This window comes from Phyllostomus hastatus, unplaced genomic scaffold (genome assembly GCF_019186645.2).
Source record: "Phyllostomus hastatus isolate PE091 unplaced genomic scaffold, TTU_PhHast_1.1 phas_scaffold_78, whole genome shotgun sequence".
Taxonomy (NCBI): Eukaryota; Metazoa; Chordata; class Mammalia; order Chiroptera; family Phyllostomidae; genus Phyllostomus; species Phyllostomus hastatus.
In genome coordinates this window covers 66,911,602-66,936,008 of record NW_025334041.1, presented here as the reverse complement: position 1 = coordinate 66,936,008, position 24,407 = coordinate 66,911,602, and the positions used below count along the sequence as shown (strand labels likewise).

General features: G+C 35.8%; 1 protein-coding gene across 4 annotated transcripts in view; it reads left to right on the top strand.

Annotated features, from left to right (window-relative positions):
• The window catches only part of MGAT4A (alpha-1,3-mannosyl-glycoprotein 4-beta-N-acetylglucosaminyltransferase A), a 128,711-nt gene that overhangs the window by 41,997 nt on the left and 62,307 nt on the right, over positions 1–24,407 (top strand). For 3 of the 4 annotated variants that reach the window (XM_045828414.1, XM_045828413.1, XM_045828415.1), the window contains exons 3-6: positions 8,615–8,732; positions 11,301–11,468; positions 12,887–13,027; positions 22,253–22,386. In XM_045828414.1, the coding sequence (XP_045684370.1) occupies positions 8,615–8,732; positions 11,301–11,468; positions 12,887–13,027; positions 22,253–22,386 (561 nt within the window). The remainder of the gene's footprint in view (positions 1–8,614; positions 8,733–11,300; positions 11,469–12,886; positions 13,028–22,252; positions 22,387–24,407) is intronic. The other variant, XM_045828416.1, reaches the window with a different exon arrangement.

Genomic DNA, 24,407 nt, shown 5'->3' with positions numbered 1-24,407 from the left:
GAGCCCATACATTGTTTTCTGTTTCAATAATTTCTGTTCTAACATTTTTATTTGTTTCTGTAATTTATATCTTCTTTTTCTTAGGGTTTCTATTTCTGTCACTTGTTTAATTTGCCCCTTGAAGCATTTTTATGATGATTGCTTTAAAATACTTATTAGATAATTCCAACATCTGTATTACTTTGGTTTTGGTATATATAGATTGTCTTTTTCAAGTTGAGACTTTACTGGTTCTTAATATGATGAATGATTTTCAGTTGTATCCAGTGCATTTTGTGTATTATGTTACAAACCTCTGAGTCTTATTTAAGTTGTCTGTTTTAGTTGGCTTTTTCTGACAGTCTTCTGGGATGGGAAAAGGGAGTGCCACTTTGTTACTACCAAGTGAGGATGGAAGTCCAGACTCCTCACTTGGCCTCCATTGCTACTCAGCTAGGAAGGGCTTGTCATTACTTCTGTGGGAGGTTAAGTTCTCCATGAGGCCTCTGCTGACACCACGCTGGCTGGCAGTGGGGAAGGTACTCTGTTACTACTTTTCATGTGGCTTCCACTGATAGCTTATTGGGGAAGCTCCTTACTGCTGGAGAGCAGAAAAATCCTGGGTCCTCACTCACACTTCTCTGATACCACCTCAGTGAGTGTGTGTTTGTGTGCCCTTGTTATAGTTGAGAAGCAATGGAATCTCCCTACTTGGCTTTTGCCAGTGGGTTGGAAATGGAACTGTATTCCCATGGTGATTGGTTGCAATAGAACAGTTAATTGTCTAAAAGTTTATTGTCTTGCTAAGTTGCCCCATCCCTAGTTCTTTGTCTGTACAGAGCAGGCATGTCTTGGGGCATTTTTGTGTGCTCCTATTGATGTTTCCAGATGCTCCCCTCTCTAGTACTCAGTCTCAGATATATGAAGCAGAAAGAAAACTTGTTCCTTGAGTCCCAGGGTCACTTCTATCTGCCTTTTCTTCACTTTCAGAGTCTTCTATATGTTTATTTAATGTGTAATGCCCACGGTTTTTGTTCTATGTAATAGAAAGAATAGGGAGAAGTATTTCTACTCCATCTTGGTCTGGAGGTCCTAATAACTGGAAGTCCTAATCTTGAACTTGAGAAAATTCATTTAGGATACTGTCATCTGAAGACTCATAGTCTGAGATTGCATTTTTACAGTCAATTTCACCAACGTGATTAGAGTTTAGAGGGCCAGTACCTGTGCCTCTATATTCACTTTCTGACTTATCTAATAATTGTGAATTGTTTCCCTTTGCCAATTTTCTTCTCTTTGCCATTATGTATACAAGAAGGAAAAAACCTAAATTCTCAGTTGTTTTCAATGAAAGTTATAAAACACTACAAAGTTAGCATCTCCAGGTAAGCAGACTATTTATGTCAGTTGGAGAAGAAAAAGTCCGCAATAATTTGAAACAAAGACAGCAGAGAAGATGGGGATATTGCAGAGTGAATGGGGGGTGGGGGTGGGGGAGTATGAATAATATGAAAGAAAGAGGTGAGAGATGTGAAGTTTGTGGTTGAAAATGAAAAATTCAGAGAAACAGCAGAAGAAATTAAAAAGGGTTTTGTGGAAGAGTAATTGGATAGGTGGAGAATAAGGAACAACAGGAGAGTGAGGAAAGGAAAGAAGAAAGCATGAAATAAGTCATAAAAGGAATAACTAGATTAGCTGGGGAGGTACAGTTAGTGGACATCATGTTTGTTGGTAGAGCTAGTTAGTCCATTATGTAAGATTGATTAATTATGAGTATTATGCTCTTTAAAAATGGTTCTAATATAGAATAAAATGCTATGTCTTGAGGGATTCTTCGTAGGAAAATACATACCATTATGTCTTTCAGAACACGATTATTTTTTCTTTTGGGAATGAAGCAACACTTTTGTGGAATGTCTGCCAATAAATTTAAGTACTTAAGGAAGATAGTTTATAACAATCTGATAACTTGCTCCCAGCTTCTCATGGCTTGTTAAATTTCAAAGAATCAGGTTGTATAAAATAGTTGTTAGTATTTTTTAAATATAAAGAACTGTTATAAACATACACTCTAATGAACATTATCTTGAGTCATGCAATTTATTGTTATTTCTTCTCATTTCACTATGGTAATAGTATTTGGGTCTTTATGATAAAATTATTGAAAAGAGATTGCCCTGTCCTCTAGAGAAACCATTTATAATGGTTGCAGCTATTCAGACTAAGGAAATATTTCTAAGAAAGTGTGTGTTATGGGTATATGTGGCATCATTTGATTATTGTAAGGTATTGTGCTTTATAAGGTTAGTGGATAGATTTTAACTTATAAACTTCTACCTGGAAGTTTGCTTTGAATAACAGTGTTAATGATTATGTTGCTTAGAGGATTAACTTGCAAATAATGATTGTGTTCTAGAAAACCTTTCAACCATAACATATCTGGTACTTACTGGTTAGGATCCTGTTTTGTATGCACTGTGAAAACATTGTGTAAGGGAACAAATGGAATTAGTTTCTCTGTTTTAATTTACATAAAGTATATGATTCTATATTCTATGAGCCCTATTTTCCCTTTGGAGTTTAAAATGGTGCGGGCCTTTTTATTGTCTATGCTTACATGGTAAATTCTGACTGGCCTACCGAAGGTCCTTGAATAACATTGTTTCTTTTAATGTCATTTCATATAACTTAGGTGAGGTGCTGTACAAACTTAACTCTTATTTATATCAATTAGCCTATGGTAAAATTATTTTTGTTATATGTCATTTCATTTAAAGTCCAGACCTATTGATGATATTAAGTGAGGATTTACTATACTCCAAAACCAGGAATGATCTTGTTTTACATAATTCTTAAAAGAGACCATGGAAATAGATGTCCACTGGTCATCTTTGATGTTATGAAACCACTCTCCTACCCATGTGTAATCTTGAGGATTATGGTCCTAAACATTTTATTAAACTCCTCCTGTCTCTGGAACCTTTAACATGTAGCCAGAGGAAAGGAGAAGGAGCTGGTAGAGCAGAACTCTATAAATTTCCAGGCTACTGGAGTCTGGACCTACTTTGAGGACAATATTGGCTATGCCACTGCTACTTAGTGGGTTAGGTGGTTCAGCATCGCTGTGGAGCTTGTTAGAAATTCTCAGGTCCCATGTCAGACCTACTGAATCAGAATCTCTGGAGTTGGGGTCCAGAGTCCTATGTTTCAACAAGTTCTTCACCAGGTGGATGTTCTTTGTGATAAAGTCAGATAAACTGTGAGATACTAGTCTTGTTTATAATTTTTATCTATCCACTGTAATCAGAATTGTCTGTTCTTTCAACCTATTTCCTGTGTATTCCTGCTTACTATGTCTTGTTTTTTTCTAAATTTAGTTCTGAATTTAGTTCTTTCATTTTTTCCTTTAAGTTATTTACAAGTGGGCAATGCTTATAATTTCATTTAGGCTTTCTTTCTATTTAAAAGTGGTTGTATAGCCATGGCTGGTGTGGCTCCAGTGAAATAACTCAGTGCCGGACTAGGAAGCAAAGGGTTGCTGGTTCAATTTCCAGTCAGGGCACGTGCCTAGGTTGTGGGCCACGTCCCCAGCAGGCAGCACACGAGAGGCAGCCACACAATGATGTTTCTCTCCCTCTCTTTTGCCCTCCTTTCCCCTCTAAAAATAATATATCTAAAGATAAATAAAAAATCTTTTAAAAATGGTTGTATAAGAATGATGAATGTGAAATAAAATGTTTTTCAGTGTAGTACTAAAGGACAGAGGGATGAACCAGATGACTTACCAACATTCATTCCAGTACCAGAAATGTATTGTTTAGTAAAATTAAAATTAAGAAATTTAAAAGTAGGCTTAATTTTTGGCCATTTTAATTTCAACATAAAAATCCAGTTTTAATGTTGGCTCTTAGAAGTCAGTAGTATCCTCACATCCTGCTAATAAGAAGTTACTGTTTAGAAAATAAAGTTTTCTATTCTGTTTTTATGTACTAATCATTGGGTATTAGTTATTAGTGCTTTCGTGTTTGTGTTAATTTTTCATCTATACTGTATCCATTTTTAAAATTAAATTGAGCCCAAAGCTGTTGTTTAAATTTTTCAACCATATGAAAATGCCATTTTTGTAAAAAAATGATCATTCAGTAATTTCATGTGGTTCAGCCTAATAAGTCTTTGAAAGCCTAAAGGTACTATTTTCACTGGAAAACTGACTTGGTTATATGATTTGAAGCCATTGAAGTGGTTTCTTTAGAAATGTTGTATGTTTAGAGTCTTAGCTTCACAGAACATGATTTGTACTTTCATTGTTAAATCTGGATATAAAACTTTCTACAATTAAAAAAAAGGTAGATTCTATCTATAGTAAAAACAAAACTAAGCACCTACCAGTGAAATAATTGGGTAAGAGTTCCCTCAATTTTTTGCAGTGTCGCACCCATAGAAACTTACTGAAATGATTCAAAGAAAAGCAAAAATAAGGATTTGCTGCTAATGTTAAAAATAGGAAATTGTCAGTCGCATACTACTAATTTGAAGGAGTTTGTGGACTATTATGTTAAAGTTTGAACTAAAATTCTGGGAGCTGATAACACCACTCTTCTTAAGAGAGCTGTGCAGTACTATGGGAAATATAAATCTAGGAAAAGTCACTAGTAACCCTATTTTTGGGGTGGATGATGGATAGACTGCAAGGGAGGGCCATAGGAAGATAATATATAACTCATTTCTGCCTTAGAAGAGCCAACAGCATTCTGTGGACTTCCTTTCCTAACAAGACTAGCTGAGGGCTTCACCACACACATTCTTTTTCACTGACTTGGCTTCCTAGATGGAGTATGGACTTGCACTGATGTCCTTTTAATAAAGAAGGGTGGGGTTAGAAACAAAGATGGATGTAAGAGAGATAGGAAGTGACCCACTGGGAGCCCTTTCATAGCTGTGGGCTTTGGACTAAGCAGCAATAACATCTAGCCTGAAAGAAAATAATTGTGCCCTTGTGCATAGCTAGTTTACCTCAAAGCAGGGTAGAATTTTGGAATCAGGGGTGAAGTATTTCTCCATTGGTACTGATTAGTCTCCCTACATGGTAAAGCTGGCCTCTGGGAAGGTGGTTTCAAAAAGTACCAAGAAAAAAAATGCATGTAGGGGGTAGAGACTGCATTCAGATCCATATTCTTCCATACTAACAGACTAAACCTTTATGCCATCAATCCTTCTGCTTACTTTTTGAAAACTTTCTAGTTTTAAAAAAGTTCCCAATGAAGAAACAAAGAGTTCTAAGGTTCATACAAATAACTTCTGTATATAATTCACCAATTTTGAACATTTTACCTCTATCTTCTTTTTAGCTATAGATATGTTTATTTTCTGAAATATTTGAAAGTAAATTACAGAAATCATACCTTTTCACCCCTAAATAATTTAATATTTGTTTCCTAAGAACAGGAATTCTCTTCTATTAATACAGTACAGTAAGTCCTCACCTACTGTTGTTGACTTTAAACAATTTTACCATATGCTAATGGATATAAGCAAGAGTTAAGGTCCTGTAGCATATGTCTTTATATCAGTTAGCCTGTAGTATAATTGGTTTCATTATGTGTTGTTTTGCTTAAAGTTGCAGTTTTCAAGAACCTGTCAGTGATGTTAAGTGAAGACTTACTATACAAGTGTCAAATTTAGGACATTTAACTTTGGGACAATATTAGTTACTCTATCATCTATATTGTATTATTTTTCCCCAGTAATTTTCTTTATAGCATTTGTTTTTTCTGGTCCAGGATCCAGTCCAGAATTGTGCTTTGCATTTAGTTGTAATATTTCCTTTAGTCTCTTAATCTCAGGCAATTCCTAAATATTTGTCTTCGATGACCATGACACTTAAATTTATGTACAAGATTTGCTTTTGTACATTGGTCCTCAATTTGGATGTGAGTGGTACTTCCTTGAGGTTAGACTCAGATTATGTATTTTTGCAGGAATGCCACATAAATGAGGCCTGCGCTTTGCTCTGTGCATCACAAGAAAGCACATGGTATCTATTCCATTGTTATTGAGATGAACTTTGACCACTTGATTAAGACGATATCTGCCACATTTCTCCTTGGTAAATTAATAAGTACTTTGTAGGAAGATACTTTGAGATGATTTATGTATCTTGTTCCTCATCAAACTTTCACCTGCTAATTTTAGCATCCATTTTTGATTCTTGCCTGCATAATTTATTGCTATGATAGTTGCAAAACGGCGATTATCTAACATTCATCATTCCTTCTATGTTTCTTAGTTGGCATACTATTGTAAGAAACATATTTCCCTCATCTGTTAATTTTTATTTATTATTGATGGAGTCATGGATTCTTATTGTATTCAATAGGTTATAATCTGTTACTGTCAATATTTGTTTTAGTATTTAAATTATCCCAAATCTGGTCACTCAGAGAGACTTAAGTATCTTCCTATGCCTTTTTGACAAGTCCTGTCTTTTTTTAAATACCATTTTTTTACTTGACATAGAATGCTCCAGGTTCAAGTTATTTCTCCAGAGTTCTAATTCTTGTTAGGGCAGATGATGTTTAGAAACCACTCTGTCAGTCCTGTGTAAGTGTTAAGGAAAGGATTTTAATTTGCTCGTATAAAGAGGTAAGAACTCAGGATAGTTCACTCATGCTAATTTTGGACACATTCTGCTTGGCATAATTGGCCTTTTGTCCATACTACTGAACCTGGTAATCTATACTGTTTGAATTTCTATAGCCTTGTAGTATGTTCTGATCTTAAAGCAAGTTTCCCTTATTTCTAGAATTTTTTTTGGCCCTTTAAAAACATTCTGTCTTCTAGATGGATTTTAGAATAACATGTCAAAAGTCAACTTCCAAAAATAGGTTATTGTTATTTTTTAAAGTATTAAATTAAACTTACTATTTAGCTTAGGGCAGAATTTATCTTTTTTACAAGATTGAGTCTTCCCATTTAGGATTAAGAAATGATTTCATTTAGCCCTAGCTGGTGTGGCTTAGTGGGTTGAGCGCAGGTCTCCAAACTGCAAGGTTACTGGTTGGATTCCTGGTCAGGGCACATGCCTGGGTTTTGGGCCAGGTCCCCAGTTGGGGGTATGTGAGAGGCAACCAATCCTCACATCAGTGTTTCTTTCTCCCTCCTTTCCCCTCTCTCTAAAAAAATACAATCTTTAAAAAAAAAGATGACTTCATTCATTCTTATGGGCTTCAGTAAAGGACTTGTAGTTTTCATAACATAAATGTTGAATGTCAATTGTTATAATTGTTAGTTTTAGTTATAATACACAGTTGATTCCTAAACAAATGGGGTTTGAACAGTGTGGGTTCACTTATATGCAGATGTTTTTCAATAAATACATTAAATGTATTTTCCTTATAATTTTCTTAATATTTTCTTTCCTATAGTTTATTGTAAGAATACAGAATATAATATATATAACATACAAAATATATGTGAATTGTTTATATTATTGGTTTGACTTCTAGACAACAGTAAGCTAACAGAGTAGTCAGCCCTCTGCCTCTATGGATTCTAGCCTGTGGATCAAAAATACTTTTTTCAATTCACAGTTGGTTGAATCTGCAGATGCAAAACCCATGAACTCAAAGGGCTGACTGTAGTTACATTTTAGGGGAATCAAAAGGTATATGTGGAGTTTCCACTGTGCGTGGGGTCAGCACCCTTAATGAACCCCCACATTGCTCAAGGTAATCAGTAATTGCTTTTGGTTTTGTGTTCTATCTAGTATATTTTAACAATTCTTTTATTATGAATTTACACATATGCAAAAGTGCCTAAACCATGAATGTATAGTAATGAATTTTATTTTACCAGTGCCTAGCTCAGTTAATAGAACTTTTTGGGCACCTTGAAGCTCCCTGTTTGCCCTCTACTAATCACAACCCCCTTTTCCTTCCTTCTCTCTTAAAGCCAGCAAATTAAGGGGAATACAGCTGCTCACATGGTTCTCATTATTCTGTATAGGAAGCATGACAGTTAAGTAGGAGAGACTTTATTTTCCTGCCACAGATATTTACTGTGTGGACCTTTCTGTAAAGGACAAGAACAGTATAATTGACTCTTTATGATTAGCTTTATGAAATATGCAGATTTATTTTTCATCAGTCTGTTTCTTATTGAGTCTATGCTAGAATAAAGCAGAGATTATAATATTAAATAAAAAGTTTTTCTAAGGTATGTTTAATTTAGATAGCAAAATGGTAGCCTGAGATTATCTAGCCTGATACAGAAGTTGAAAATCATTGTTCTGGCCATGACCAGGGTGGCTCAGTTGGTTGGGCAGTGGTGTCCTGCAAAGTGAAAGGTTGCCAGTTTAATTCCAGTTAAGGCACATATCTGGGTTGTGGGGCGTGTATAAGAGGCAACCTATTGATGTTTCTCTCTCACATCAATGTTTCTCCCTCTTTTTCTCCCTTCCTTACCCTCTCTCTAAAAATAAATAAATAAAATTTTGAAAAGAAAAGAAAATCATTGTTCTGGTTTCTCTTAGTTTAATGAGGTTGTGGAAATTGGTGACACCTCTGCCATAGGCTCAACTACCTTTCAACTCTGGTGAGCAAGATAAATAAATGTTTTTTCTTCTACCATTTCTTAGATTTTGGTGTCCGGTCTGTCCTTGAGTAATGCAGACTTCGACCAGCAGGGTCCGTGTGTTGTGGCTGCCATGAACAAATTCACACAGACTGCAGAAGTCCTGTGGAGAAAAAGCGATGGTATGGCCACTCTCTGAGTGAGAGAGTGCCCTGACCCTTGCCTGGACAAGCTTTTATTGCTTTTCTGGGAACATTACCTCAAGGAAGGTCTTCATTCATCATTGTCAGGCAGTAATGATCAAACAGTAGATAATACCCAAAGAACTATGAGGGCTTATTCTGAGTCGGGGTCAGTTAACTAAAGGGTCATAAAACTTTGGGACACAAACTCATTTTATGCTTGGATCCTTATCAGAAAATTGAGGACATTCTTAGCAAAGCAGATTTCACAGGATTTTTTGCATTCTTTCTTAGGCCTGATCATCCCGGGGAACCACCTATTCCTTCCCAGGGCTGCATTTCCCTCTGTCATTGTTTCAGGCTTAAGTCAGGCAGGGGAAATAAGGCAGCCAGGACATTAGGAGACTTCCTGCAGACAGAATGAGGACTCAGGCTATGTCAAAGCTGAGGGGTGAGGGTCCATCATCCCCTGAGGGCTCCCTCATGACCGTGCCTGTCTTAAGTCATCCCTCCCTTGAGGAATCTTACCCGTCATTGGCTAACTGATCAGGCATTAGGAGCCAGGCAGGGTGAAGTAAAAGGAGCAGAGGAAGCACCCCTACCAGGAAGATAAGCTTTGTCACCTTAGTGGCTTATGGTCCCAAGGTCTCTTTACTCAGCCTTAGCCATGAGGGTTATAGCTTCTGAAACCAGGCAGGGCCATTCCCAACACTTGAGCCTCTTCTCACTGTGTACTTTTCTCTGAGCTATCTCCTACTGTCGTTTTAGTGCCTACATTTATCCTCATAAAAATCTGCATTTATTTCCTAGACCAGGTTTTCCTGACTTGTGATTCTCTCAAATAAAAATGAATGGATTTTAACTAGGATCATCTTACATCTACCTGAATGAGTTTTTTTTTTTTCTAAGTATCTTTTTTATTTTACTTTTTTATTGTTGTTCAAGTACAGTTGTCTCTATTTTCCTCCCACCACTCCCCCCACCCCAGCCATTCCCACTTTTCTCCCTTGATCCCACCCCACCTTGGTTTTGTCCATGGTGTCCTTTATAGTTGTTCCTGAAAACCCTTCACTGTTTTTCCCCCATTATCCCTTCCCTCCTCCCCTCTGGTTACTGTAAGATTGTTCTTAATTTCTATGTCTCTGATTATATTTTGCTCACTTGTTTTGTTGATTAGGTTCTACTTAAAGGTGAGATCATATGGTATTTGTCTTTTACCGCCTGGCTTATTTCACTTAGAATAATGCTCTCCAATTCCATCTATGCTGTTGTGAAGAGTAGGAGCTCCTTCTGTCTTTCTGCTGCGTAGTATTTCATTTTGTAAATGAACCACAGTTTTTCGATCCACTCATTTACTGAAGGGCACTTAGGTTGCTTCCTGTACTTGACTGTTGTAAATTGTGCTGCTATGAACATTGGGGTGCATAGGTTCTTTTGGATTGATGTTTCAGGGCTCTTAGGATATAGTCCCAGCAGTGGAATTGCTGGGTCAAAGGTCAAAAGGCAGATCCATTTTTAGTTTTCTGAGGAAATTCCATAGTGTTTTCCATAGTGGGTGCACCAGCCTGCATTCGCACCAACAGTACAAAAGGGTTCCACATCCTCTCTAACACTTGTTGATTTGTTTATGATGGCCATCCTCACCGATGTGAAGTAGTATCTCATTTTGTGGTTTTAACTTGCATCTCTCTGATGGCTAGTGATGCTGAGCATCTTTTTCATATGTCTCTGGGCCCTCTGTATGTCCTCCTTGGAGAATTGTCTGTTCAAGTCCTTTGCCTGTTTTTTAATTAGGTTGTTATCTTCCTGGGGTCAGATTTTAGGGATCAGGAATTTGACTGAAGGTCTGGCCCAGGGAAATCTTTGCAGAATTGAAGTACAGAGGAAACATTTAGTCTATGAAAGTTAATGACGATTCTATGAAAGAGGTTATATTCATTATGTTGTTAGATATATATATATATATATTTTAAAATTTCAAGCAGTTCTTTTTATTTTAGTGTACCACATTATTTTTAATTATATTTATTGGGGTGATGTTGGTTCATAAGATCATATGGGTTTAAAGTATAGATTTCTATGATACATGATCTGTATATTGCATTGTGTGCCCACCACCCAAAGTTAAATTATCTTCATTCACAATATGTATGGCCCCCTTTACCCTTTACCACCCCTCTCCAACTCCTTCCCTCTGGGAACCACCGTACTATGCTAATTGTATTAGCACCACATTATGCTAATAGAAATTAGATATGTTATCATCAGTTTCAGTGCCTCATCTGTGTTTTTTACACATCTTTATAGTTGCTTGTACCTTTTAAGAAATGATGTTAATATTATTTTTGAAGTGTCAATTCTAAAAACTTTTGTCTTTTTCTCCCTGTCTTTTATTTTCTGAGGTACTGAGGAAAAAGTGCTCACATTCTGGCAGATATTATAGCACACTTAGTTAATGGTGCTTTCTAATGTAACTCATCAGGGCTCCTTTTTATTTTCAGTTCTGTTTTATGTTTGTTTCTCTTGTTTTTTTAGAAATACACTAATAAGTTTTGCATTTGCTTCTAGAAAAACTGATTGCTTATCAACGAGAATTTCTTGCTTTGAAAGAACGTCTTCGAATAGCTGAACATAGAATCTCACAGCGCTCTTCTGAATTAAGTGCCATTGTACAGCAGTTCAGGCGTGTAGGAGCAGAAACAAATGGGAGTAAGGACACATTGAATAAATTTTCAGGTACATATTTCTAATTTTGGTTTTATAAAATGATTGTATTTTCAAAGGGTTATGTGAAATACTTTATTTGATGATTGTGTAGAGTACTTGTCAACCAGCATTTGTTACCTTTTTCAGAGAGAAAAATTGCACATAAAATTTTTATTATGGTAAATTATAAAGATTTTTGTTAACTGATTTTAGGAGAGTAATAATGGGTTAAATTTCAGTTGTATAAATTTCATTGACAACAGTGTTTTTATGTTTTTAAAACCACATTCAAAAAGAGATGAAATTTTAACTTTATATTTATACATGTTTATGTTGTGACTTGGGTGGACTTCAGATAGACTCTGCAGTCTTTGAGCTATTGGAAGCAATCTTAGATCTGACTTAGTGAAAAAAATTATAAAGTTTTGTTACTGGACTTTTGGACATATTTGATTTTTTCTCTCTCTGAGAGCTTCTGATCAGAGTAAAATGATTGCCAATCTTCTCTCTCTTTCTGTGCTGTTCTTATTCTAATAATTGATACATGTAGTTCCTCTTGTCTTAACATTCAGTACCTAATCTTATATTTTGAAGTTCATGCTTATTGTTTGCCTTCCTGATTACAGAATTGATTATGGCATAACAACATTTAAAATAATGCAGTGGTATAGATAACAAAAACAAATCATCCATAAACCTCCTGCCAAATGATCTGTTAACATTTTTTTTTCTTTCCGTCTAGTCTTTCCTTCATGAATATTCTACTTGGGAATTGTGATTGTGTGTTATGGACTGATTTGCACTCTTGAAATTATGCTATTAGCATTTACTATGTCATTGAATATTCTTCAAAAATACCATTTTTAATGTCTGTATAACTTCTCAGCTAATCATAAATTGTCATATATTAAACATTTTACTATATTTAGGCAAATACGATTTTCTGGGTCGTTTTCCCACCAGTTTTTAGCTCTGTGATGAACATCTTTGCATATAAGTCAGTCATATTTCTGGTAGCTCTTTTAAGTTATTTTCATTAGGTTATGACATTCTTAAAAACAGGATCTTTGTTTTGATGACTACTGATTTCCAAACACATGGCACAGTGGCTGCAACAAAATAGATAATCACTAAATATTCACTGAATGCATTAAAAGTTACATTTCTAAAAGGGAAATTATTGAATGATAGGACAGATGTGTTTTAGGGTTTTTGATGTTCTGAATAGCTGAAACATTTATCACATTATCACCAAAATTTAGTATCATTATTTACTTTGGTTTCAAAAGTGTCTTTTTCATTTTAAATGGAGATCTCATTTCCCCAAAGTATGAAATTAGGAAAGAAAATTCTCTAGTTCTAGTTTTGCAAGTTTTACTGCTGTATTTGTAAAAGCTGCAGCTTCTATAAGTAAGGTGTCCTATGGATTAATTACTCTTCTGTTTCAGATAATACCCTAAAGCTATTAAAAGAGTTAACAAGCAAAAAATCTCTTCAAGTGCCAAGTATTTATTATCATTTGCCTCATTTATTGCAAAATGAAGGAAGCCTTCAACCTGCTGTGCAGATTGGTAATGGAAGAACAGGAGGTATGTTTATTTTGTTTCTTTTTGTGGTTGTACTGCTGGTCTTAATTTGTGTCTTGCAGTATTACATTGACTGTTAGAAGTCTGGGCGGTGAGAGAATAAAAATTCTTTTTCTGTGCATGGTAACTTAGGATTCATTCTAAAGTTTACATTGAAAGGAAGTGGACATTTTTCTCCATAGACCAGATTAATGGAACTGAAAAGGATCACAAGAAATCTAGTTCAAGCCCCTTTTCTAGGCAGAAAAATGTTTAAACCTTTGTAATTTTTAATTTTAAAAATTTGAGATAGATGACCTTTTTTCCTTTACATTAATAGCTTTTATATTAATGTCAAGAAAATTTTTCTTATATCTGCCCCTACTTTTTCTTGTAGAGATGGAAGTACATAGTTATTTTATTTTACCTTTCATTTAATGATAGAAATATGTTGCTTTGTTTCTTTTTTTCTGATCTAACCAAAGATAATTTATACCATTTTCTTTTCTCTTAGAGCTACAAGAGTTTCTTCAATTTTTCTTGTGGGATCTCTTTACCATTGGTTTATGCTTTTATTTCTCTACTTTGTGTTAGTTTTTCTTTGTAGATTTTTAAATATAGAGACCAAAATATTATTTTGCTCTCCTAGTTAGTAACTCTTTAACAAATGATGAAACCATAACTTCACAGTAATTGAAATTTATCTTTTTTAATTTATTTTTTAAATATATTTTATTGATTATGCTATTACTGTTGTCCCCAATTTTCCCCCATTACACCACTCCACCTGGTACCCCCATTCCCTGCAGCAGTCCCCCACTTAGTTCATGTCCATGGGTTGTACATGTAAGTTCTTTGACTTCTCCACTTCCTATACTGTTCTTAACCTCCCCCTTTCTATTCTGTACCTACCATTTATGCTTCTTATTCCCTGTACCTTTTCCCCCATTCTCCCCCCTTTCCTGCTCACCTGATAACCCTCCAAATGATCTCTATATCTATGATTTTGTTACTGTTCTGGTTATTTGCTTAGTTTGTTTTTTATTTCTTAAGTATATTTTATTGATTATGCTATTACAGTTGTCCCATTCTTTTTTTCTCCCCCTTATCCATCTCCACCTGGTATCCCCATTCACTCCAAATTCCCCACCCCCCACTTTAGCTCATGTCCATGGGTCATATATGCATACAAGTTCTTTGGCTTCTCCATTTCCTATACTATTCTTAACCCCGCCCCCCCCCCCCCCCCGCTGTCTATTTTGTACCTACCAATTATGCTTCTTATTCCCTGTACCTTTACCCCATTCTCTCCCTTCCACTCCCTACTGATAACCTTCCTTGTGATCTCCATATCTGTGATTCTTTTTCTGTTCTAGTTATTTGCTTAGTTTGTTTTTGTTTATTTTAGGTTCAGTTATTGTTAGTTGTGAGTTTGCTGTCATTTTACTTTTCATAGTTTTGATCTTCTTCTTTTTCTTAGTTACGTCCCTTTAACATTTCATATAATAAGGTCTTGGTGATGATGAACTCCTTTAACTTGACCTTCTCTGGGAAGCACTTCATCTGCCCTTCTATTCTAAATGATAACTTTGCTGGATGGAGTAATCTTGGTTGTCTGTCCTTGCTTTTCATGACTTTGAATACTCCTTTCCAGCCCCTTCTTGACTTTATTTTGTGGCCGTATTCAACCATTTCTGTGAGCATCCTGATTACCAGTGTTTTGAACTCTGCATCTGATAGGTTGGCTGTCTCCTCATTGTTTAGTTCTTTTTCTAGAGTTTTGACCTGTTCTTTCATTTGAGCCATATTTCTTTTCTTGGTGCACCTGTTACCTTGTAAGGGGCAGAGCCGTTGGTACTTGCCAGGGTGGGGCAACACACTTTGCTGCATTATGGTGGTGTATGTGGGAGAGGGGTCAGAGAGAACAATGCCGCTTGCTCGGCTGTTGCCCCACTTTCAAGAGACTGGCAGTTTCTCCCAACGCAACAACCCCCACAGGTTTTTATAGCCAGAGGTTTTGTGGCTTTCTTTTCCTTCACTGGAACCCTGGGTTGCATGGTCTGTGTAATGCCCCAATAGTTTACAAACTTGGGACAGCCTGGTCTGCCAGCCACTGCCTCACCTGTCCATTTTACCAGTTGCCATGTTGCTGTGCATCCTCCCTGCCCTGGCTGCCCACCTCTGCCCCTCCTACCAGAATGGATGAATGCTTCTTCTCTAACTCCTTGGTTGTTAGACTTCCATACAATTTGATTTTCTGGCAGTTCTGGTTATTTTTTTGTTTTTAAATTGGTTGTTATTCTTTTGGTTGTGAGAGGAAGTGAAGCACATCTACGTACGTGTCCATCTTGGTTCGGACTGCTTAGTTTGTTTTTATGATTCAGTTGTTGATGGTTATGAATTTATTGCCATTTTAATTTTCATTGTTTTAATGTTATTTTTCTTACATAATTCCCTTTAACATTTCATATAATAAGGGCTTGGCGATGGTGAACACCTTTACCTTGTCTGGGAAGCACTTCATCTGCCCTTCCATTCTAAATGATAGCTTTGCTGGATAGAGTCATCTCAGATGTAGGTCCTTGCCTTTCATGACTTCAAATACTTCTTTCCAGCCTCTTCTTGCCTGCAAGGTTTCTTTTGAGAAATCAGCTGCCTGATTTTTACGGGAACTCCTTTGTAGGTAACTATCTGCTTTTCTCTTTCTGCTTTTGAGATTCTTTCTTTATCTTTAACATTTCGCATTTAATTATGTGTTTTGGTGTGGTCCTCTTTGGGTCTCTCTTGTTTGGGACTCTCTGTGCTTCCTGTACTTGTATGTCTATTTCTCTCACCAAGTTAGGGACGTTTTCTTAGATTATTTTTTCAAATAAATTTTCAATTTCTTGTTCTTCCTCTTCTCCTTCTGTCACCTCTATGATTCAGATGTTGGTACATTTGGAGTTGTCCCAGATGCTCCTTAGCCTATCCTCATGTTTTTAAATTCTTTTTTCTTCTTGCTGTTCTGATTGAATGCTTTTTTCTTCCTTATGTTCCAAATCATTGATTTGGCGTTATTCCCTCCACTGTTGGTTCCCTGTAGATTTTTCTTTATTTCACTTAATGTAACTTAATTTCTGTCTAGGTCTTTTTTATGTTGGTGCAGTATCTAGTAAGTCCTTTGAGCCTCCTGACCAGTGTTTTGAACTCTGCATCTGATAGGTTGCTTATCTCTATTTCATTTAGTTCCTTTCTGGAGTTTTGTTTTCTTCTTTCATTTGGGCCATATTTCTTTGTCTCCTCAATTTCACAACCTCCCTGTGTTTGTTTTTGTGTATTAGGTAGAACTGCTTTGATTCCCTGTCTTATCAGTGAGGCCTATTGCAGAAAGCTGTACCTATAAGTTGGATGGGGTGAAACCTTATGTAATTGCCAATGCAGGCAACCCATTCACTGCTTTGTGGTTCTGTGTTGTGGAGGGCTCAGAGAGGGGACATTGCCACTGCCTGACCTCTGGAGTTTTGTCCAGGATGAAGCTATCTCTCAGCATCCCCCCTGTTGCCAGTCACTTCTCTTTGTCCCCCTATGCCACTGTTGCCAAATCACAGAGGGGGTGGGTCTGTGTAAGTCCTAAGACCTTTGTGGGCCCTTTAAGAGGATTCTTTTGAGGACCCCACAGTTTCTTCCATTGTCCCAACCTCCACTAGTTTTTATAGCCAGAGGTTATGGGGACTTATCTTCCTGGTGTTGGAATCCCAGGCTGGGTGGTTTGGTCGGCAGCTGGGATCTCTTGTTCCCAAGGTATCCCTCCCATTTTTTATCCAGCACACGTGAATGTGGCACTTCCTGTTCTGTGTCTCTGCACCTCTCCACACCATTCTGCACCTCTGAGTCTCTCCACCTCTCCCTGCCCATCAATTCACTTCTCCATGTGTCTCCATTCCCCTGCTCCTCCAACCCATCTGGATGAACTGAGCCTTGAAGGTTCTCCATCAGTTAATTTTCAGGAAAAAGAAAGATGAAATCAACAGATAGATAAGGTGCAACTAGACAATGGAAATAAATACATTGTTTTGGAATATAAGGAAAGAAATGGGGAATAAATGACTAAAATCAAGCCATAGGAAGCATGATAGGATAAAAATACTTGACTTCCAATGAATATTGAAAAAAGGAAGTAATTTAGTTGTAACTGAAGGTAGATTAGTAAATGAAGATTGAGAATGCCAAATTAAGATGGTTGCTAATGTTTCTGTATATTAAAGGAAATAATTACTAGAATTTGAAAACTTTCCAGGAAAGTTGAAGAAAACTGGAATAATAGCTTTGTTAAATTATAAAAACTACAAGGCAGCAGCCTTATCTATTTTATGGTTGTATTTTGGATTGTTTAGTATATAATTGATGTATTATAAATGCACAATTAATTCTTGAATAAGAAACATTGGACAATTAAATGGAGCAAAGTATTTAGCCCAATCCAATTGAGCCCATTGGCTCTAATTTCTGTTTGGTCCTTGTTCTACCTTGCTCCTCCTTATAAGGATGATATGTCTATATTGGTCACATGTTTATTCTGAATCTTATCTCTTAGAATACATACATTTTTGGATTACAAGCCATAGAAGAACATAGTCTCAAACAAGACCAGGACAGGCTGGGTTACACTGTGTTAACTAAAACCCTAAAATCTCAGTGCTTTAAGTAATATAGGGTTATTTATTTAGTTTTTGCTCAAAGTACACTGTCAGGGTTGGTGGGTGTTTTGTGTATCATTGGTCACTAGGAGAGCCAACCATACAGAGTAGCTGCTGTCCTGCTAAAGGAGAAAGACAACTCTGCAGTTCCTCTGGCTCAGCCCATGAGTTAAGCATGAGGATGAGCCTGTTACTAGTCACAAGCCCTTCCAGTGTTCTCCTGAACCTGAAGGGTATGGAGAAATACAATCTTACCTTCTTCCCAGAAGGCAGGAAAAACTGCCCTTTTTTGTGGTAATTTTGTGACATACCACAAGCACAGATACTCTAAATTGGGAAGTTTAGCTGACATTAGTACTCTCATTTTTAGTGCTTTTGGAGTCCTTGAGTGCCTTGTTTTAAACTAAAAATATTAAATTTTACCTCCAAAACAGTGTATTTGGGAAAAATGGGTTCTCTAAACATGCCATCTAAACTTAAAACAAGCCCTGTCTGGTGTGGCTCAGTGGATTGAGTGCAGGCCTGTGAACCAAAGTTGCCGGTTCAATTCCCAGCCTAGGGCACATGCCTGGGTTGTGGGCCAGGTCCCCAGTCAAGGGCACACTTGAAAGGCAGCCACTCATTGATGTTTCTCTCCGTTTCTCCATCCCTTCCCCTCTCTAAAAATAAATAAATAAAATCTTTTAAAAAGCAAATAAAGTTAAAACAAAACAGAAACAAAGCAACCCAAGACCATGGCAGGGAATAGAGTTTGCATTATAACTTTATACTGTTTGTGTTTGCATACTGTGGGTCGAGTATGTATTTTGCTTTTTCCATATGCAGAATCTTTTAACTTCATATAAGTTAACATTTCTTGGAAATGCTTTGCATCATAAATGTCATAGTTTTAATTTATGTTCTGAATATTTAAGATATTTTTAATTTAAATTCTGAGGTAAGTTAAATAAAGTATATGGAAATTTGTTTCCAGGATAGCTTAACCTGTATTAGGCATCTCAGAATAATATAGTCAAAACAGTGTGGTGTTTTCATTAAAAGATTCCCCCATCCACTTACTCAAGGCATCCTTCAGGCCTCCTCTTTATCTCTCCTAGTCTTAAGTCCCACTGGAGAATGTCTCCTAAATCCATGCACTCATCATCTTCAAATATCCTAATTCAAATCACCGTATTTTCCTTTACTTGCAGTAACTTCCTGATTTTCCCAAAATGCTTTCACTCTTAACACCTTTGTATCTGTTCTCCACAAAATTTGGTAAACTTTTAAAATTAATGAATTGGTTAATGTCCTTCTACTACTTATAGCTTTATGATGGCTTTGTCTTGTTCTCAAAATCAAAACTAAATTTAAAATTCCATGTGAAATGACCACTAATGCTCTGAATCTAGGCTCATTCTTAACTATGTTAAGATCATTGTCTCTTCAGGGCCTTACCGTTCTTTCTTCTGGAACATTCTTCCTCTGTTCTTTCTCGTTATTAATTACCAGCTCAGTTGATACCAGAGAGGCCTTCCATGACCCTCACTATCGATAAAGGTACCTCTTCCTCTCCTTCCCCTAATCACTCTTTCTAATATTGCTATATTTTATTTGTATAATACATGTTACCCTCAAAGATTGTATTATTTTATCCTGTCTTCTAGAATATAAGTTCCAAAAAATTGTTAAAACTTAATTGTTTTTAACATTCATAAAGTATTTCTCTACTGATTTATAGCATGTAGGATACAAAGACTTCTTTTTTAAATTTTAATTATTTTTTAATTTATTTTTTATTATTGTTTATTCTGTTACAGTTGCCCCAATTTTTCCCATTTGCCTTCCTCCTCCCAGCCTACCCCCTACTCCCACAGTCAATCATCACACCATTGTCCATGTCCATGGGATATTCATACATGTCCTATGGCTAATTTCTTCCCCTTCTTTCCACCATTCCCACTCTCCCCACTTTCCTCTGGCAGTGTCAGTCTGTTCCATGTTTCCATGTCCCTGGTTCTGTTTTGCTTATTAGTTCATTTTGTTCATTAAATTCCTCTTATAAGTGAGATCATATGGTATTTGTCTTTCACCAACTGGCTTATTTCACTTAGCATAATAGTCTCGAGTTCCATCCATGCTGCCACAAGAGGTAGGAATTCCTTCTTCTTTCTGCTGTGAAGTATTCCATTGTGTAAATGTACCACAGTTTTTTAATCCATTCATCTACTGATGGGCATTTATGCTGTTTCCAGCACTTTGGCTATTGTAAATTGTGCTGCTGTGAACATAGGGGTGCATAAATTCTTTTGAATTGTTGTTTCAGGATTCTTAGTGTATAATCCCAGCAATGGAATTACTAGATCAAAAGGCAGTTCTGTTTTTAATTTCTTGAGGGAATTCCATACTGTTTTCCACAGTAGCTGCACTAGTCTGCATTCCCACCAACAGTGCACTAGAGTTCCTTTTTCTCCACATCCTCACCAGGTTAAAAGATAACATTTTTTAAAGACTTTCTGAGAAATATAGCCCTACTATAACACAATATATGTATTCCTAAAAATTACCATACTATGCATAATTGTGGAGTAAGCTGAGGAAAATGGGGTTAGGATTACAATATTCAACAGCTTTGCCAATCATACATTAAAAAAAGAACCTAAAAAAGAACCTAATAAAAAATAAAAACCTAGCACTATTTTACACATGTTAAATGATTGATAAATAGAAAATTACTGTTGGTGGGAATGCAGACTGGTGTAGCCACTGTGCAAATAATGTGGAATTTCCTAAAAAAACTAAAAATGGAACTGCCTTTGACCCAGCAATTCCACTGCTGGGGTTATACTCTCAGAACCCTAAAACACCAATTCAAAAGAACCTATGCACCCCTATGTTCATAGCAGCACAATTTACAATAGCCAAGTGCTGGAAGCAACCTAAATGCCCATCAGTAAATGAATGGATCAAAAAACTGGTATATTTATAGGATGGAATACTGTGCAGCCGAAAGAAAGAACTCCTATCCTTTGTGACAGCATGGATGGAACTGGAGAGCATTATGCTAAGTGAAATAAGCCAGTCAGTGAAAGATAAATACCATATGATGAACAAAACAAAAAAGCAAGCAACACAGAACCAGAGACATGGAAAAAAGAACAAACTGACAGTAACGAGATGGGAGGGGGGAGTAGAATAACTGGGGGAAAAAGGGGAAGGGTTGTCAGGGAACATGTATAAAGGACCCATGGACGAACACAAAGAGGGTGGGGGTGTGGCAAGGATTGAATATGGGAAGTGGGGGTGGGTAGAGCAGGGGAAGAGTAATGGGAGGAAAATGGGGACAACTGTAAATGAACAACAATAAAATTTAAAAATAAATAAAAATAAAAAAAATTATTATAATAAATATGGTACTCTACCATGAAAAAGACCCAATGTGTGTTAAAATGAGCTTCAGAAGGACTGCATCTTGGAAGCTTTGAAGGAATGGTGCAAGGCAGGTTATCTGAAATCTGACAGAAAATTGTAACACCAGATGTAAATAGGTGTGGTTCATAGCACCATGCAGTGAGCTGAGGCAGCTGGTAACTCAGCTGGTAATATGTATATTTTGTAGATTTCTACATTACCCCATTTAGTTTTCTGAACTCAATTCCATGGGTGCAGTTTTCTGTATTATCTAGTGAAGTGTTTGTCCCTGAGGAGAAATTGCACATAGCCAAATATGAAATCCATGTTATGCTAAAATGGTTCTCTAATATACTGATCACACATAGGGACAAATTTGCCTCAAAACAAGCATTATAGAACTGAAATTTTAGAGTTATAGTTGCATGAATAGTACACTTTCCATATAGCTTACCAAGTTCTTCTAAATGTTTACATCTTACATATCCATAGTACCAGAAAATAAAATTGATGTTATACTGTCAATTATTCAGATTTTGTCATTTTTTTCATTATTGTTTTCCATTTCCAGGAGCCAGCTCAAGATCCCATATTTCACCCAGTTATCATGTCTCCTTAGTCTTCATCAGTCAGGGACAGTCCCTCATTCTTTCTTGTCTTTCCTGGTATTGACACTTCAAAGAATATTGGCCAATCAGTTATTTTGTGGAGTACTCCCTAATTTGGATTTGTCTCATGTTTCTTCCTGGTTAGATTGAGGTTATGCATTTTGGGCAGGGAAACCACAGAAGGGATGTCATATCCTTCTTAGTGTACCATATACATGAAATATATGGGACTTTAATTTTTAAGATGCATTTAGTGTTTCTGAGGTTTAGTTGTACAATTAAATTCGTTGTTTATACTTTACAGCCATTGGTTTTTAATGTGAGGTTTAATATCCTTCATTTTTATTGGTTCTTTGACATCATTTGTTACGGATAAGCACTGTGGAGAAGAATCACAATATTATGGGTATGCATTTATATACTTTGGTTATTTTCTTTTCTGAAATTTAGTATATTTTGATCCCTCAGTTATTTTTATCAATTTGAGAGAGTACGATACTTTTAAAGTAGTGGTGTTTTTCTGTATTGTCTTTGTAAAATCTTTTTATATAATGATTATCATTATTTTGTTTCAGTTTCAATAGTAATGGGAATCCCTACTGTGAAGAGAGAAGTTAAATCTTACCTCATAGAAACTCTTCATTCCCTTATTGATAATTTGTATCCTGAAGAGAAGTTGGACTGTGTAATAGTGGTCTTCATAGGAGAGGTAATTATTTAATTGTTATTTTTTTCACCACATATAATCTATAAGAGTTGAAACTATAATTGAATATTTGAATATACTTTTATGAACATTTTTTACAAATGTGATGGGTAAAAGTTAGTTGATATTCCATCCAATAATTACGTATAAGTCTTACTTGTTATGTTTGCCTTAACTTTTCTCCTGCAGTTAAAATCAAGGAATAGTCATCTGTTTTTGGTAGGATAAATATTACATGCGTTGATCTTTAAGAAGAATGAGTTCCTATTTCTAGCTCCAGGACCTAAATTTGGAGAATTGCACTGATGTTCTTTGGGAGCTGTGAAACCTGAGGAAGGTTTTGCCTAGCCTGGGGTTTCATTATCTTGTTATTTTCTCCACCCCTCATCTGCACTCACAAGATGCAACCATCAATATTATTCAAAACAAAATATCATAAGAATGAAGGCTATTATATTTCTTGTATTTTAGTTTGCTCAAAAGGTTTAGGGAAAGAAATTTTAAGCAAGTTTTTCATAAATAATGAGGAAAAAGCACCCTGGAATATTATATTAATTATTATGTAGAACTTCAGAATGTAAAAGGATTTAGTGTCATTTAGAAATGATTCCCAACTTTTCAGTGTTTCCTATATCTTTCTAAATGAAAATGTTCTTAATGTTTACTTAATATAAGAGTAAATAAATGCATACTTTTCAAAACAATTACAAAAATGTATAATTAAGAATGATCTGTTATTCGTCCGTACAGATAGAACAATTACAGGTATTCTGAAATACACCATAAGAAAATTTTCCATTGTTTGTTTATGTATATATAAATGTATTTGTTCTATATATATTTTAATGTCATGGACATTTTTTTCATGTTGAAAAGAATATCACAGCATCATTTTTTCTGACTATAAAATATTCCACTGTATGGTTTTAACATAATTTATTTATTTCTGATTGTTAGACATTTAAACTGCTCAAGTTTTTGCTCTTATTTTCAACATGGTATTGAGCATTAGTGTAAATAAACTGTTGGGAGGTGGGATTCATTTCTAAATGTGAAATTGCCTTGGTCCACATCCATGAAAATGTTCACACATGGCCAAAATACCCTACAGAAATTGAGCCAGTTTATCTCTTTTCCAACATTCAGTGAGAAATCTTCTTTCCCGTTCCCATCCTCTGCTAGACAATTAACAGTCTTTAATTTTTTTTTTATCAATTTGATGGGTAAAAAATAATACATTGCTTTGGTTTAATTTATATTTCTTTACTGAGTGGGGTTAAATGTTGATTCATAGGTTTTTATGGACCATTTGTATTTATCATTATTTTTATAACCTTTGCTCATTTTTTATTTGTAAGAAATTTACATATATGAGAGGAATGAATTCTTTGAAATATTTAGTCCAGTTACTCTTTTGCATGAATTTCGTTGATGGTTTTTCCTGTCCATTATAGAAATTTTACATTTTAAGTTATTAAACTTATTATTTGCATATTGTATACCAGTAGAAATTGGTACAACGTCCTTAGAAAGCAATTTGGCAATAGCTATTAAAATTTAAAGTATACTCTTTGACACAGTTTTCTGTAAGCACATACACACGTATATAGCTCCTATATGTGCATTAATAAAATGAATAGAGAAAATGGCCCTTGCTGGGTTGCTGAGTTGGTTGGAGCATCATCCTGTACACTAAAAGGTTCCAGGCTTGATTCCTAGTTAAGGCACACACCTAGGCTGTGGGTTTGATCCCTGCTTGGGGCGTGTACAGGATGCAACCAATCAGTGTTTCTCTCTCACATTGATGTTTCTCTCTCTCTCTCCCCTTCCACTCTCCCTCTTTCTCTCTCTCTAAAGTCAATAAACATATCCTTGGGTGAGGATTAAAACAAATGAATAGAGAAAATGGTCTTGTGGAATATACTGTAAACCATTAGTAGTAGGTATCTTGAAAGTTGAGATTACAGGGAGATTCCACCTTCTATTGTATACAGTATTATAAAATGAGATTTTTTAACAGTGAA